This window comes from Mastomys coucha, chromosome X (genome assembly GCF_008632895.1).
Source record: "Mastomys coucha isolate ucsf_1 chromosome X, UCSF_Mcou_1, whole genome shotgun sequence".
Classification (NCBI taxonomy): Eukaryota; Metazoa; Chordata; class Mammalia; order Rodentia; family Muridae; genus Mastomys; species Mastomys coucha.
This window is the reverse complement of record NC_045030.1, coordinates 61,262,187-61,278,768: the sequence shown is the minus strand read 5'-3', so window position 1 is coordinate 61,278,768 and position 16,582 is coordinate 61,262,187. Positions and strand designations below refer to the sequence as shown.

At 39.1% G+C, this 16,582-nt stretch overlaps 1 protein-coding gene across 1 annotated transcript; it reads right to left on the bottom strand.

Moving 5' to 3' along the window:
* Positions 1–5,180: 5,180 nt before the first annotated feature.
* On the bottom strand, positions 5,181–6,067 carry LOC116092805 (protein SET-like). Its single transcript, XM_031373809.1, is given in 2 exon segments — positions 5,181–5,831; positions 5,834–6,067. Coding segments are annotated over 2 exon segments (885 nt in total).
* Between the last annotated feature and the right edge of the window lie 10,515 nt (positions 6,068–16,582).

The following is a 16,582-nucleotide window of genomic DNA, read 5'->3' as shown; positions in this document are numbered from 1 at the left end:
GAGAGAGAGAAAGAAAGAAAAAAAGAAAAAAAAGAAAAAGAAAAGAAAAATTACAATCTGACCCCACTATGCAACTCTTGGCTAAAGCACTCTATGTCCAACAGAGAGATACTTGCTTGGCTATGTTCTATACTATGTGCTATGTTCTATGCTGTGTTCTATGTTCTATGTTCTATTTAGTTAGGAAATGGAAGCACTCTAGATATACATCAACTAACAAGGATAATTAAAGTGTGGTACATATACATAGTGGAATTTTATTTAGCTTATAAAGAAAACTGGAAGTTACAGGTAAACAGATCTAGAAAACAGTTGAGAAGGTAATCCAGACCCAGAAAGACAAATGACACGTTCTCACTCATCTATGGATCTTAGTATAAAACCTTTAGATTTATGGGTCTAATGTGCTGTACCTGAAGAATCCAGGAAACTACAAAGGGTCCATTGATAGTTAAGTGGAAGAAAGAACTTAAAGTGGGGGTATTAATAGAACACAGTTAGGTGGATCTGAAGGCCAAAGGAGAATAATGAGGAAGCAGGTATAAGTAGGGAGAAAGGTGGGACGGTCAGATAAAGAAGGGCTAAGTGAGGGATCACTAGTATCCCCTAGCGTTGTTGATAAGAGGTGTGCCAGAGACCCTCCCCCCAAAATAACAGAGAGGGGGGAACATAAAAAGAACTTAAAATTCCAAGTAGAGAACATAACAGACTCAGAATGAGGGAAAGTGTCTGTTCTGTGTACATTTTGTGTTCTAAGATAACATTTTTATTGACCTTAATTCTTTCCTTTAATACCTTCAAAATTAAATTTTCAAGAGGCCATAAAATATTTTAATATCATATATATTCATAAATAAATGATATATGACCTAATTATAAAGAAATTCAATAGAAGTTCTCATACATGTGCTCAGACAGAGTACATGGAAAAGAGGAAAATGCCAAGAATATAATCAGCTCTAATTCTGGGATTGAGAAAGAACAAAGCTGTGAGGAAAGCCATCTGCCTTCTAGATCTGGACTTGCTACAAACCATAACCTTGTGAAAATCATTTCCCCTCTCCAGGATTCAATAGAAATAGCAATTTTAAAAACAAAAAATGGCCTGGATAATTCCTATACTACTATACTTTTTATAGCAGCCTTTACATAGTAGAATACTAAAAAATACACCGAGAACTATTTGTTGTGGTTATGAGAACAGAAGGCCTTGCAGTAAAATTACTTTTCTGTGACCTTTATTTATGACCAAAGTCCACTGAAATGTACATAGATTTTCAGAGATAAGATGAGATGCAAATTAATTGACAGAGCACTTGCTTAGTTTGTATAAAGTCCTGGGTTCAATCCCTACTACTGTGATTAGGGTAAAATAAAACAAATACAGGTGCTAGGTATATCGGCAACTGCCATTTTCTTTCACATGGTAGAGCTTTTCTCCTTTCTTCCTATGAGTTATACCTTAGATAACAGCCCTCCCATCTATCCCATTCTCCAGTGTCAGTAACACAAGAAACCTATTTTCCTCTTCCCTCCATTATAGCCCCTCGTCCAGTCTATTGGAAAGCCCTGAAAACATTGTTTCCTGTTTCTCAAGGCCATTTACTCCTACCAACTCTACTGCCACCAACTTCACTCTGAGTTCTACCACCAACAGTGTGGTCAGAGTCTCCATATCCCTACTTCTATCGAAACCCATCCTTTCATGCAAAGTCCATCTTCGTATAACAGCTCAAGAGATGTCGTAAGGAGATACTGGCAAAGAACTGATTCTAGCTCCACAGCCTATGTCCTACAGCCACACATGATAATCTGCGTGGATGCTCAAGTCCCTAATATATAATGATATAGTATTTGTCTATAGACTACATACTTTGTTCTTTAAATCACCATTAAGTACAATAAATACATAATACAATGTAAATCCTATATAAGTAGTTAAAATGTATTGTTACAGAATAATGCCATGAAAAATTCTCTACAAGATTAGAATAGATGCCATTAATTTTGTAGAATACTTTTCTTCTTTTGGAACTTTATACTGTGTATTTTGAACATATTTATCCCTACTTCTTTCCCTAACTTGTCCCAGAATCACTCCACACTTGCCCAGCTACTCCCAACTTTGTGTCCTCATAGTCTTTTAATAATGCATGAAATTTTTGTTTTCATCCAAGAATGGTTGAATCCATGGACAGGTAAAACAAACTGTATAAACAGATTTCATATGGTATTAATACATCATGCAATGTACTATGCAATTTATATTTTATAAAAACATTATATACATTGATTACGATATTTGTATTGTACTTAAATTACCCACATATCTGTATATCTCCACTAAAGTGAAAACTCTTCCAGGCAGAGACTATTTTTTCTCATAGCTTGAACTTAATTCCTGTTTTGATTTTATTTCATATTCACTTCTTTTCATGTAGAAGCATGAGTGGGTGGGTGGGGCATCCCCATAGACCACCATATGTATATGGAGGTCAGAACAACTTGCAGAAGTTGGGTGAAGCCAGTTCTTAATATTTGTTTAACTACACAGCATCAAACAATCTGTACCAAACCATGGCTAATCCACAGATTTAAATTAAATTAATAAATTAATCAGATGTAGTGTTTTAAAACCAGAGACATTCAGTTGAACTGATATGGATTCAAGTTCTAGATATGAATGTTATGGAGAAGCAAAGGGAGTTGTAGTCTTCAGTTGTGCACCCACTGGTGTATGCAACAGACTCTAGTGGAGATATGAATCCCAAGGCAACACAGGATGTAGTCAAATCCAACTATTCAATTTGCTACTGCAAGTTATCAGGTTCATCAAGGCACCCCTTACTGTTGGATTTTAGGATTCGAGGGAGCCTATAGCTTACGTAAGATAATAGTCAAGGCTAGAAAAAACAAACATCCTAATTGCTTGGGAGAGTCCCAAATTACATGTGAGGCCACATATAACAGTGTTCTGTGTTACTTTTCAATTAATCATAGTTCTGGCAGTACATGATATGGTCATTCTAGTCATGGGTATTCTTTTTTACTTATTTTCAACATGGAGAAGAAAATATTCTTTTTAAATTTTTTTAAATTTATTTTTATTAGATATTTTCTTTATTTACATGTCATATGGTTTCTCCTTTCCCAATTTTCTCTCCCAAAAAACAAACAAACAAACAAAAACAACAAGAACAAACCCCTGTTGCCTCCCCCCTCCCCATGCTTGCCACCCTACCCTCTCCCACTTATTGGCCCTGGCATTCCCCTACACTGGGGTGCAGAATGAGAAGAAAATATTCTAAGTGAGAACCATCTTAATGTTCTTTCAACAACAATATCTCCGTTTTGGTTGGGGAAGGACATAGGTTATGCTTTTTCTTTTATTCCTTCTCTCTGTGCATGTGGCTCCACATAGTGCGCAGGAGCAAACCACTGGGGAAATTAAGAGTGGTACCAGCCGCCTCGCCTCACAGCCTCTAGTTTCATTTACATGAGGAGCTAGTCCGCTTCAGCATCTGCTCCTGTAATTATATAAGCACAACATCTTCTTGGACTCAGAGGCCATTCTTCCTGTAAGTCTACCACAGCAATCTTTTGGGACAACATGTTAGGGCACTGCCTGCAGCTACAAGGTAGACAGATGGTTCCCAATCACAGGCCTCTCCTAGACTACAGGTTTAAGGAGGTCACTTTATTCTATAGCTACTGTCTTTAGCTAACCTACTTGCTTTCAGGCTTTTATTACTGCTAGCTTCTGTTGGGGTTTTCTAGGGCCAGAGATGAGAACAAAGGGCTATAAATATTCATAATGAAGATGGTTGAGCCTGGCTTTGCCAAGACTTTTATAAGATGCATTAAAACATATTCTATTGGTCAGTGTAGACCATCAAATTTTTCATCTATTGGTCTTATCCCTCTCAAAATCAGTTTTGCCATTGTCCATTGGTCGCAGAACCTATCAGCTGGTCTCAGTAAGAAGAAAGAGAATTATGTCATTGTGTGTTAGGACCCCAACCATCATGAACTGTGCATGGTTTATGTCTACAGTGTCCATCAAGGAGTAAGAAACATAGTTAGATCTCATGGCTTTTGCTCTCTATATATTAAAATTTTCTATTGGGCAATGCATAGCACAAATGCATGGTAGAATAATTTATCCAAATTAGTGAAGGGTTGTGCTTATTCACCGAATCCATAGATGACCTAATAGTGGGCACCAAAGACAGACTGTTAACCAAGAGGAGCACTGCCCCTGCCTTTCTGGGACTTAAAAGTGGGGGGGGGGGAGAAGAAAAGATATCAAGGCTCTTATTTTCAAATACACTCTTGTTAGAAGAATGTCAACACAAGGACTATATAAAGAAAGGGCTCCACATAGTCTGGGGCATGAAGAGGGAGTTGTACGGTCTAACTCCTGTAGTGAATGACAGCTAACTTGTCAAGCAGAAAAATGAATGGATGTTTGCAATATAGGAACTGGCCATTCCTACTCAATTGAAGACTTACATGTTTGTTGGTACTTTTTGAGTGTTAACGTTTATTCCTGGTTCTGTATGGAATGGCAAAGAAATTGACAAATGAGACAGAAGGCAGATTGTCTCTTCTTTTGTAGGTGGAATCCTAGAATCAAAACTGCTGTGTCTTCCTACTTTCGTTTGACACCATTTTAAAATTCATCCATATCACCATGTGGCCATAGTTCATTCAGGCTGCTATTAAACAAGAGAAAGTAGAGAATACATGTTGGTAAATGCTAACTGTCTGTATTCACATAGAGACACAGTGTAATCTCTAAGCCCAATATACAGAGAAAAGAAATAAGCTAGAACTCTACACAAGGCCTAGCACCCTCCAGCCTCCAGCAGAGCCAAGGGAAATGGAGGGCTTTTCTTTTTTCCCAAAGACCATGGTGGTAGCGTTGAATCCACAAATTTCGGAGACAAGAAAGGATAAAAGTGAGTTTAGAACAGAAATGTGGAGATTCTTTTCCTGTTGTATTTTGCTTAAGATATTTTCCCCCAAATTAGTTGAGAACCATGATGTTAAGACCCCAAAAACAGGGCAACTGAGCACAGAGGGACAGGGAGGAAGGACTGCAATTTGCTCTCAGGGACTGGAGAAAATTAAAAAAGAAAAAGAAAATAAAAAAGATGATTAGAATCCATCAATCTGTGTTAGTCAACTTCACCTTCATCCTCCTCTCCTTCTGCTCCTCCATCCTCATCCTCCTCTTGTTCACCTTCATCCTCATCTTCTTCTTCATCAGTATCTTTCAACCCTTCCTCCTCTTCATCATCATCATCATCATCATCATCATCATCATCATCATCTTCTGCCTCTTCTTCATCATCCATATCAGGAAACAAATAGTACTGCAAGGGATTTGGCCAAATATCATCTTTTATGACCTCTCCTAACTCGTCAGCACCTGCGTCAGAATGGTCAGTAAACCAGGTAAAGAAGCTCTCTGGCTCTTCATGCTGCTTCTTTCTGCTGGCCTTATTCTGTGTTTGACTTGAGAATTTCATCAAATCCTTTCCAGACTTCCATTTGATTTCAGTGGACTTTGAAGATGGGTCACCACTCTCACTCAGATGAAATTCTTTGGAGAGAACTTTATTTTCAAAGTAAGGATTTCCATCAAAATAAAAATCTATTCTGTAACCTGATTTAATGTCTTCAAATTCCATCACTTCAACTCTGGTCAAATAATGCAGAGCCTCATGTTCATCCCCAAGCAGTGCAGACACTTGTGAATGGTTGACAAATGTTACCCAAAAATTTGAGATTTTGGCGATCAATTCTCACCTCTTCTGAAAAAATAAAATGGTCGGCAGAGTTTGTTATATTTTTGTTCTACTTTCAAAATGTCCTCACTGGCTTGTTCATTAAGTCTGTCTATTTCATTTTGTACTTCATCAACATGTTCAATTGCTTCTTGCTGTTCTTTTTCTCCCTTTGGCAGGCCGGGAGAGGCCGACTTGTCCTCCAGCTTCGGGGCAGCAGCCGGTCTGGGTCTCTTGGGCTGAGGCAGGATTGAAGATTGCCACTTCAGGGCCATGGAACAAGGGAGGTGACCAGAAGACACGGGTGCCCTGATGTTCACAGCGGGACAAAACTCGCAGGAACTGAACTCTTGACGTTATAATTTTATGAAATATATAACTACAGTTCTACAAATGCTACAATTCCATTACCTTACAAAGATTACTGTGGATTCTTAGGAAAGAACCCCATTGCCAGTAGACATCAGGGACCTGAAAAATAGGTAGCCTTGAAAAGAATGCCAGGAAATGGACAAGAGCAACCCAGAGACCAGGAGGGTAGAACACACAGACCCAGAGGAGAACTCAGAACAGGCAAATATAGGCAGCATAGAGACAAGGCAGGACCACGGGGATAAACTCTGAGACTGCTCAGGTCCAACAGTGTCTCTCCTTCCCCTCTGATTTGCAAGATTCTGATCAGACTAGACCAATCAAACCTCAGTGTTGAGGCCAGCCAACCATGTGTGATTTTCTATTCTGGGCAGTAATTTTGGTTTTAAATGGATCATATTAAAAGTATCATCTAACTTTTTACCAATTCATTTTAAATTCTCTAAAACTTACCTTTTAAGTGGTATATCAGATGATATACATTTATGATTTGCAGAACAAAGTTAGTATCCTGGGGGATGTTGCTAGCATAATTGACTATAATAATTATCCTGAGTTTAAGGATATGAAACGTGTGATTGTAATGCACAAAAAGCATGGTAAAAACATTGAAGGATGAAAAAGGAAGGATTTCAATGTTAAACTATATATCCTCCAGGGTTTTAGTAACTAAATACTCTCTGTTGGCTTTGCACCTGTTCAGACTCTGCTACAAAACAGCTTGGAATGGGGCCAGTGCTTCAACACTAGAGCCAAGGCATTCCTAAAGGATGGTAGAATAACACAATGGCAAGAATCCTGCCTGAATTATTGGAGAAGTTTTTTCAGTGTGACTACTTCCAGTCCAGAGAGAAGAGAGTTTTGTTTGCCTGGGGCCTTAACAAAGTCTCTGTACCTGCTAGAGGAGACTTTCACCACTGCGTTTTGGCCTTAGCCAAAGCATCTCTTTTTAATGCCTTATCTCAACGACAACTCTAAGCTAGAAGAACTAAGCTAAAACTCTGCATTTTATCCTTGTGCCTCAATTCTCTCACATGCCATAGAGACTTAGCCACTTTTCTGAGATATATGACAAGTCCTGACACATGTTGAGTCTAGACTGTCTAGACTGGTTTTTTTTTGGGGGGGGGCACTCAGGTGGAACTGCTTGGTAGATACTATGATTTCTAGATTGTTTTTGCTGAAGATGAGGTCTGAGACAGAGATTTGGGACTCATCTCAAACTCAAACTGCTAGGATATGCATAACAGGAAAGCGTCTTGAGTCCCAGATGTTGAGTTTGAGTGATTGAATGGATAGTGATGCTTTCACTGTGATACAAAACAGACAAGAAACAGCTTTCAAAGTGGCGGGTGTGTGGAGCTAGAGAAAACTGTTAAAAGGGCAATTGCCTACATAGCTTCGGAATTCAAGAGATCATTGCAGAGTTAAAGCCCTAGGCAGTATTAGCATTTACAGAATTAATCAAGGAAAGGGAAGTGTAAGATCAGCCCAAGGCAAGCAACCCAATCTGCCAGAATGCAAGGCACACTGCAGGCAACCATCAAAAACACAGCAGCTTCCAGGTCTTGGTTCCCTTCTAATTTTAAACTTTTAGATTTATGGTTTGCATCCTCATAGAAGCCAAATGACTTCATTGAACCAGACTTTTGAGTCCAGCTGATCCATACTATGGGCGTAAAGTACTCAGACATTAAAGCCAGTATGCCTGTTGGACCTTAGACTGGAAGCTTGTCCATCAATATATGGTCACTGGTAACGTGGGCAGGGCAGTCTTCACAGTGATTTAATGAGTATTAAACAACCTAATATTTGTAAAGTGCTTAAAATACATCTCTCACACATAAGCAGATATTTCAGAAATACTTGTTATTGCTCATTATTATTAAGTTCTTGCTTAATGCAAGAGTAAGTTGGAAGAATTCTGTTTTACGTGATATGGGTGTCCATGTTTATCTAAAACCCTAGATTAATCTAATGTGTGGCCAGAATCACGACCTATGATCCTAATGATTCTTAAATCTTTGTGGAGAATTTTGCTTTCACAGCTCAGTTACTCAAAACAGGCTGTATCAGTTATTTTAGTGGTCCTTCATTAGTATGTGAGCATCAAACCCCAACAGGGGGCAGAGGAGCAGATCCTTATTCCTTCTTGTTAGAAACCTCTAAATTGCTCAAGCTCCACTAGATTCCTTCCTCTCCAGCAGCAGCTACATCCTCACCTTTCCCAGGGATCTTGTCCCACACCATCTGCTCCACCTGCTATTTAATCATTTAAGTACCAAACCAGTTGTACCAATTAGCATTGGCCCAACCATTCAGAGCCTGGAAAGAAATGAGGTGAAAGTACAAAAGTCAGGATAAAGAGGCCTTTACAGACCACTCCCAGTCCCCACATGTATGCCACTTCTCCAGACCTCTTCTTCTATTTCTTTAGGGTAGAGGTTCTTTCCTAGGATGCTGTAGAAGAGATGAGGGCAATACATGTGTAACAGAAGGCAAATAAGGCCAAGAAAGACCTTACTGAGTCTTTTCAGGCTCTGTTGGGACACCAAACATTATTGAGCTTTCTCTGAAAGCCTTATGACATCTGATATGGGGAATAAAAGTACCTCCATAAAATGTTCACATGGGGATTGGGGATTGATTTCTGCCCAGTACTCTGAATGTCAAAGTGAAGAAATTCAATGAAGCACAGGTAAATGGTGTGAGGAACTATGACTCTCTTAAGGTAGCCAAATGCCTTGTCAGCTACTCAGGGACATGCATGAATGTATGAACAAGATTCCCTCTGTCCCTAACTACTATTCAGTGAAATGACAGCCAAAGGGACAGGCTTGGTGGAATCATAGGGGAAAGAAGACCTTGTTGAGCTTGACTCGAGTCTAGAAATAAAAAGCACATTTTGTTTGTATGGATTCATCATACACATCAAATGAAAATATTGGTAATAGTGGCCAAATGTCCTTGGCATCTATAACAGCTACAAGAGTCAGTTGGAGTTTACCTGTGGTGTCCATTATGCACCTCTATTTGGACTGAAGACCATATTTAAATATCAGGAACCAGGATTAAATGACTGCTTTATAACAGACAAGAGTCTATAGCATCAATGTTTCAACTGAAGCAAATTGGTAAGGCTATGTCCATGCAGCAAAACGACGAATTTAATCAGCACTGTTACTTTGAGCTCCAGTTCCTCAAAGCTGAGGTCACACAGTCCACACCTCTCTTAGTCTTCTATCTTAATGAAGTAAAGAACTCTTTACCCACATTCTCAAGTCCAAAATCTGCCACCAGCAATTCTTGTCTCTAGCAGTAGTGCTTAAGAAACAACGAAATGCCCCAGAGCAGATTCTGGCAGGATGCTTGAACAGACAGAACTCAGAGGTTGGAAAGAACCTCTGAGAAGTTGGGAAGAACAATCATCACATGTGATCGATCTTCCAAGGTGTCACCTTGTTAATGTTTTTGGCAATGTCTCAGCCTTTGTTTCCTCATTAGTCAAATGAAGAGAGTAAATAAATTCAGTGGGAAAATGGCTTCCAGATTGTAGCTGTGACGATTTCTCCAGTTCCTGATTTGTTCCTCTTAACTTCCCTTAATACCCATGAAAGCATCTTTACCTGATATACCGCCCTCAGCTGCCTGCTTTCTACTAAAGGATCAAGGTCTCAAAGGCTGAAGATTGATAATTACTCTTGGATTTCTTCCAGCCTTTTCGAACCAGCTCTGCCAAGGACTCCAGGATCTTAGTTCTAATCGAGCTTACAAGACCAAAACTTCCCTTATCTTCACTGAGGAGATAATATATAACATGAAGATTAGAATCTATGTCAGAGGCGGGGGGGGGGGAGTAATATCATGTCTCACATCTATCTTAGTCACTGTTCTATTGCTGTGAGGAGACACCATAACCAAGGCAACTCTTAAAAGAGAAAACAATTACTTTTGTGCTTGCTTACAGTTTTACAGGTTTAGTACATTCATTCTCATGATGGTGGGGAGCATGGTGGCACACGGGCAGACATAGTGCTGGAGAAATATTTGAGACTTCTATGTCTGGATCCACAGGCAGCAGGAAGAGAGAGACACTAACTACACTGTGCATGGCTTGGACTTTTGAAAATCTCAAAGCCCACCTATACTTCCTCCACAAGTCTACACATATTCCAGCAAGACTATACCACCTCATCATTCTCAAATAATGCCACTTCCTGGTGATTCAAATATATGTGTCTATGGAGGCCATTTTCATTCAAGCCACACAAACTCTAACACAGCCAACAGACCAGGGTTTGCTTTCCATGCTCCATACCATCCTAGCTCTGTAGAGTCCTGTGTTCCTCTTTTATAAAATGAAGATATTAATACTAGTACATACTACATTTGGTCTTGCTGAGGATTAAGACATAAGTAGCATGCTCTTCCAAAGGCATAACAAACACCCACTAACAGGCAACTGAGGATCAGGATTTTCATTAAGGTTCCCATCTGCACCTGTGCCAGGCAAAAGAAGAACAGATGTCTCACTGCCTTTCTGAGATTCTAATCCATCCAGGTGTCTCTCATAGATCTCTTGCAGAGTCATGTTGGCAGTGCTGGGAGATGCTCAGGGAGAGTCAGTTAATCACTTGGTTTGTGCTTGTTGTTATTACTGTGGCTCTGATAGTTTCTAAGGTTGAACCTCTTTATATTTTCTGTTTTATTTTTTCTTTCCAAAAGATGTTCACAGAAATTGCTTGAGAAGTGAACTATAGGTGAGGGAAAAAAAGGAAAATTTTATTTAATTATTTTCAGCACCTCTTAAAATCCATACCACTTAGTCTAAAGAATATGGAAAGGAGAAGCATTGCTGAATGTCCCACTGTCTCTCTATTGGGCTTTAGGACCCCATCTTATTCCATTTTCTGTTGCTATAATAAATATAACTGGAGTTGTGAAATTTAATTTTTACAAAGAGGTTTATTTGGGCAGCTGCTTGGATTGGCTTTCTGATAAGGAAGCTATTGCATCATATCATAGTCAAGAAGCAGAAAATGGAAACAGGCACCTACAAAAGAAGGATATATAAAACAAAAAGGAAAATGTCAAGCTTGTTTGACACCCACCCCCTCTCCCAGTAAGTAATTCAACTTCAAGAGACCTAACTTGTTCCAAGAGACCCTATACAGCCTTGATAAACCAATTTAATATCTTGGGAAAACATTGCTCCTTTTAGGAAGGTTGAACTCTAGTAATCAACTACATCCACAAAGACCTACCTCTTAAAACTTTCATAATGAGAAGTTATGCCCTAATGTGAGTGTTGGTGAGGACAAGCTGTATTCAAGTCATAGTGAGCACTAAACTTAATTTAACAGAATGTACTTAATGTGAAGTTTTTGGCTTCTCACCCATCAAATTTGAAACCACTTAACTAAGCCTTGCTTAAATGCCTGAGACAAGAACCACCCCCTCTCTTCCTTCATTGGTCCATCAAGGGTTTCTTTAATCTCTTGTTGGGACTTTTCAGAAATGACAGTGCAGATTATTTGTGCTAAGAAGCACTTTGTTCTGCAATTGTTTTAATTTTCTCCTTTAGAGGCAGTAGCTATTGAAGAAAAATAAAGTCAAATTATCTTAAAATAAGGAAAAAGTTCATGGCCAAACTTAAAAAAAAAAAAAAAAAAAGGAAATAACAAAATGTTCCCTTTTCACTGAGAAAAACAAATCTATTATTTCTTTTCTTGGTATCTCAAAGGCCTATACAGCATGAGGAGTTAAAGTACTCAATAAATATTATGTAATAGAATGAAGATGCTTTTAATGAAAAGAGCACAATGCCCCTCTCTCCTCAAGTATTTTGGACATCCTTTCTACAAAAGCCAGCATCTTTCTTTTCCCATTCTTTTTTCTGTAGACAACTTTTTCCAGGGAATACTAAATGGCTTCAGAGGAGGGGATTCAAGTCTTGAGTCTCCTACTCAGTATTTGTGTGTCTTCAGACGAATTGTGTGACCTGTCTGTGCCGCAGCTTTCCTCTTTGCCCCTTCAGTTGTGGTTACACAAGGTAAGTCACCTGGTGCATATGAGAAGTACTTGAGAGCAGCTGACCATGGTGACTTTCCATCCTAACAACCCAACAGCCCAAATTTTTTGTGGTGAACAGCCACATTATGTTCTCTTAACGTTTAATGATCTCTACTCTTTTAAACAGCCTCAAACATACTGCCACCAACACCAAACACTGCCAGATATACCTGAAAAAACAGTACAAAATTCTTCACTTCAAAACTTGCTAGCCTGGTGTCATATTTGCCAGTCTGAGGCAATCTCTGTGCTTTTGCTTAATTATCTATAATAAACTGGCTTTCCTTCTTTCAACCCTGCTGTAATGATAGTGATAGCTACAGGTGTGTAAGTAAACAGTTTTTCTTAATTTTGTTTCAAAATGTGTTTCTGACAGGAACAAGAAATGATAGTGATGTTGATTCATTTTATGCCTTCCCCAACTTGCCAACATTATTGAGCATTCTTTAAGGCCTTGCCCAAAAGATGCATGCAATCCATATGTATTGCATGGAATGATTAATTGTATTCTACTATTTTTTCTTATATTTAGTGAACCACTTGTAGCCACTGTGCTAATATTTTACAAGACATGTTCTCTGGTTTTATAAAAATATTGATCAACTATAACTCTACATATGTAGAAAAACTGCCAATTGTTTTCTAGAAGCTGTGTTAAAGGGAAAGCAGGGATTTGGTATCTGTGAAAAATACACTTGGAGAAAACTCGAGGCCTGCAACATTTTGACTTATACTTCAGCTGATAGGTTTCCATCATAATACAGGGATCAATTAAATCACGTAAATTAAAGAGAGAATGTTTTTCTCTCTTCCACCATTTTGCCAGTCCTCTCAATGCACTTCACCTGTGTTCAGAATCTTCTTTTCTTTTTACATTTTAGGCTGTATAGGAAGGAAGAGAAGAGCAGCGAACATAAAAATCCCTGAAAATCAGAACATGAACTTAATGTCCACTAATGGGTGAAGAAACAAGATGTGGTAAATCCATACAATGAAATATTATTCAGTCATGGAAAATCATTCTTTCTTCAAATAACAATGTCACATATTACAATATAGTCAAATCTCAATGATACTGTGCTAAGTGAAATAAGCTGGTCACAAGAGACAAATCACCTCATAATTCCACTTAGGTGCTATATCTAGAACGGTCAATTTTACAGAGTCAGAGAGTAGAATGGTGATTATCAGGAGCTGAGGAGGACAAGAGTTGATGCTTAATAGATGGGCTGAGGGGGACAAGAGTTCATGCTTAATAGATCTTGAGTTTTGGCTTTGCAAGACAGAAAGAGTTGTGAAGACCTCTTGCATCAATGCGTCAAAATTTTTGACACTACTGAACTGTACATTTAAGATCATCATTATGGAAAGGTTAACTTTTGGAACCATAATTAAAAGGTTGAGAAAGGCAGATTCTATGGGAACTAGTCCAAATAGCAGGTGGCCTGTGGGCAGCAGCTGCAGTCATCTCGTGGGTTGCCTTTCATTTCTAATGCAGGCATTGCTCAATATGCATGCATGCCTCTATTTCATTAGCGTGGTTTCTGCATTTTCTTATATATTATCCCACTAGTAAGCTTTGCTTCAGGGTAGGACACTAAGGAGGCAGAAGAGCATGAAACAAGCATTTTCCCCATCAATTGTCTTTCAATTGATATTTAGAAATTTTCCATCCCTCTAAGGAATGGCACATGGCAATTTGCAGCTGCTCTTCTTAACCATATCCCCTGATTACTGGAAGCTCTCTCAAAGTCTTCCACATGAGCCTTTGGATAAGCTCATGGATCAACTGAGTCACTGAACACATATGAAACATGTTCATAATACATATTTAAAACCTCAGAGCCTACCTTTAAATATCCACATTACCTTAAACTCACCAGGAAAAAGGAGGCACCTAAGAGTGCAGAGTGTATGGGATGGAGTACCTTGGAGAGAGTAAAAAAGCCACTCTGACAAATTTTCACTTTGCTGAAGCTAGGGTTTTGTTAGCTAGTTTGCATTTGTTTGCTGTTTTCTGGCCCATCTGTGATGTTTTAATTTGTCTCAATGTTCATACACACAGGGCAATTAATTGCAAATTGTTTTATATATTTCCTGCCTAATTGAGGAGAGCACCAATATGGCTTTGTGACCCTGAATCATTTGCATTAATAAACTTAAATCAATCTCTTATTACAAACTTCCCTAACAAAATCAATCATAATCTGCTAAAAATTGAAAGACCAAAAATCAGATGGAGTTGGAAGAACTCAAATCACCTTTCTTCTATCCTTACAATGTCCTTATATCTGCCGGCAACCTTTCCTGTTTCTGCTCCCCGTCTCCCCCACTTCCAACTGTCAAGCCTTGAGCAAGCTCATTTATTCAAGTAATGTTTAAAAATATATCCTTATTTCTTGCTCAGACATTGGGTAGTTGCAGTGTTGATGAAGATGAAGAAGAAGATGATGATGATGATGGTGACATCTAAGATGATGACAAAATGATCATCATCATTTTGTTAAGTCTCTAGTATATATTAGACATGGAACAATTTTTTTGTATTTCTTAAATTTCTTTTTTTTTTTGACAATTTCATATATAGTTCACTGTGAATCCTCTCACATCATCCTCACTATTTCCCTTCCATCCCTGTCAGAGCTCAGTCTTCCCTACAGGACCCTTTCCCACATTGGTATCCTTTTGTTTTGTGAGCCACTAATTTTAACCAGGATTGTCTGTGTCCACAGACTTGGAATGACACCATTGAAGCTTGGAGAAATCACCATTGGGAACACAACTGAAGACTGTCCCTGCCCAAGAATCCACCAGTGGCCAATAATTCTTCAGGAGTGGGTAGGGCTCCATAAGCCCCTCCCAAATCCATGACTGACTCTATGCAGGACCAATGTAGACACTCTCAGTTATTGTGATATCAGGTTTTCAGTAGTCCTGTCCTGCCCCAAAGCCAAGCTTCTGCAGCCTTTCTCCCTATCTTCCATCTGGCTCTTTCCTTCTGTTCTCTCTTCTGCAATGTTCTCTGAGCCTTATGGTATACATGTCTTGCTTAGGGCAGATCACTCAACTGCCACTTATTCTCAGCACCTTGAACAGCCATGAGTCTCTGCATTCATCACCATTGACTACAAAGAAAATTCTTTAACAAAGAATAAGGGTATCATTTGATGTTACAGGAAATATTAAAAAAGACTACCCCTCATACTCTCTTGCCCCTCTGGACCACATTCTTGTTCTATTGCCAGTACTGGATGGCCACAACACTACGTCCTGGCAGGGTCCTGCTCTCCTCTCCCAGCTAGCAAGATCATCTCACTTACATGCAACACCCCACACCCCACAATCAGTCATCTAGTGCCTGGTAGAAACATGACTCTTAAGGCTTAATTATCCAATCAGGTTTCTATATCAATAAGATCACAATTTACAAGATGCCAATACAATAATTTCAGAGCCAAGTGATAAAGATAATGTTTTAAACCTATTATTCTAACCTTGTAAAAACCTTAGCTACTTGTGGCTGCTTAACACCACACGGAGTCTGGATTGTCTTCTTGTTTATCTGCCTCCATGTTGATTCTCCTGCTTCTTCTCTGACCTCAGACCTCCCTCACTCCTAAACTTCTAGCTCTGCCTCCTACTCCTGTCCAATCACAGACCTGCCACTGCCCTAATGTGATTGGACAGAGAAATGCTGCAACATTTTGACAATGTGTATAAACATGAATATTTAGAATGTAGTTTGGTGTCATGTCAATCGAGCTAAATGACAGTAATAAGCTCTTAACTAGGATCTATGACCCCCCCCCCCAGCCATAGGTTGTTAACTGAGTTTACAGTACTAGCAAAGACTACCCCTTGTGGCTTGGGCCTCAAATCCAACCTGAAAACAGTTTGTTACCTCCATACCGGTTATGCTACTACTGGCCCAATGGGTATATCTTGTTTTGTAGGTTGACAACATAGTTCATAGAGTTCACAGCTGGGTAAGATCATTGATTCTTTATCTCCCCTAGCAACGAGTTTAGAACTGTCTATCATTACAAAAGCTAGCCAGCAAGAAAAAGGCTTCCAGGTCAGTTCCAGCTTGGTCTCTCTGTATCTGGCAACAAAGGTGTGTGGTGTCATTAGCAGTAGTATCTTATCACCTAATTCTTGGAGGCAACCAAGAGGAATGGAAATAGCCTGTATTGTTTTGGTAGTTTCTGGGGCCTCTGTGACTCCAGGCTAAATGACATAAATGCTACATATTCTTTCCCATGTGTGTATACTATATTTGGATCTATAGGGATGGTGTGTGTGTGTGTGTGTGTGTGTGTGTGTGTGTGTGTGTGTGTTTAACTTAA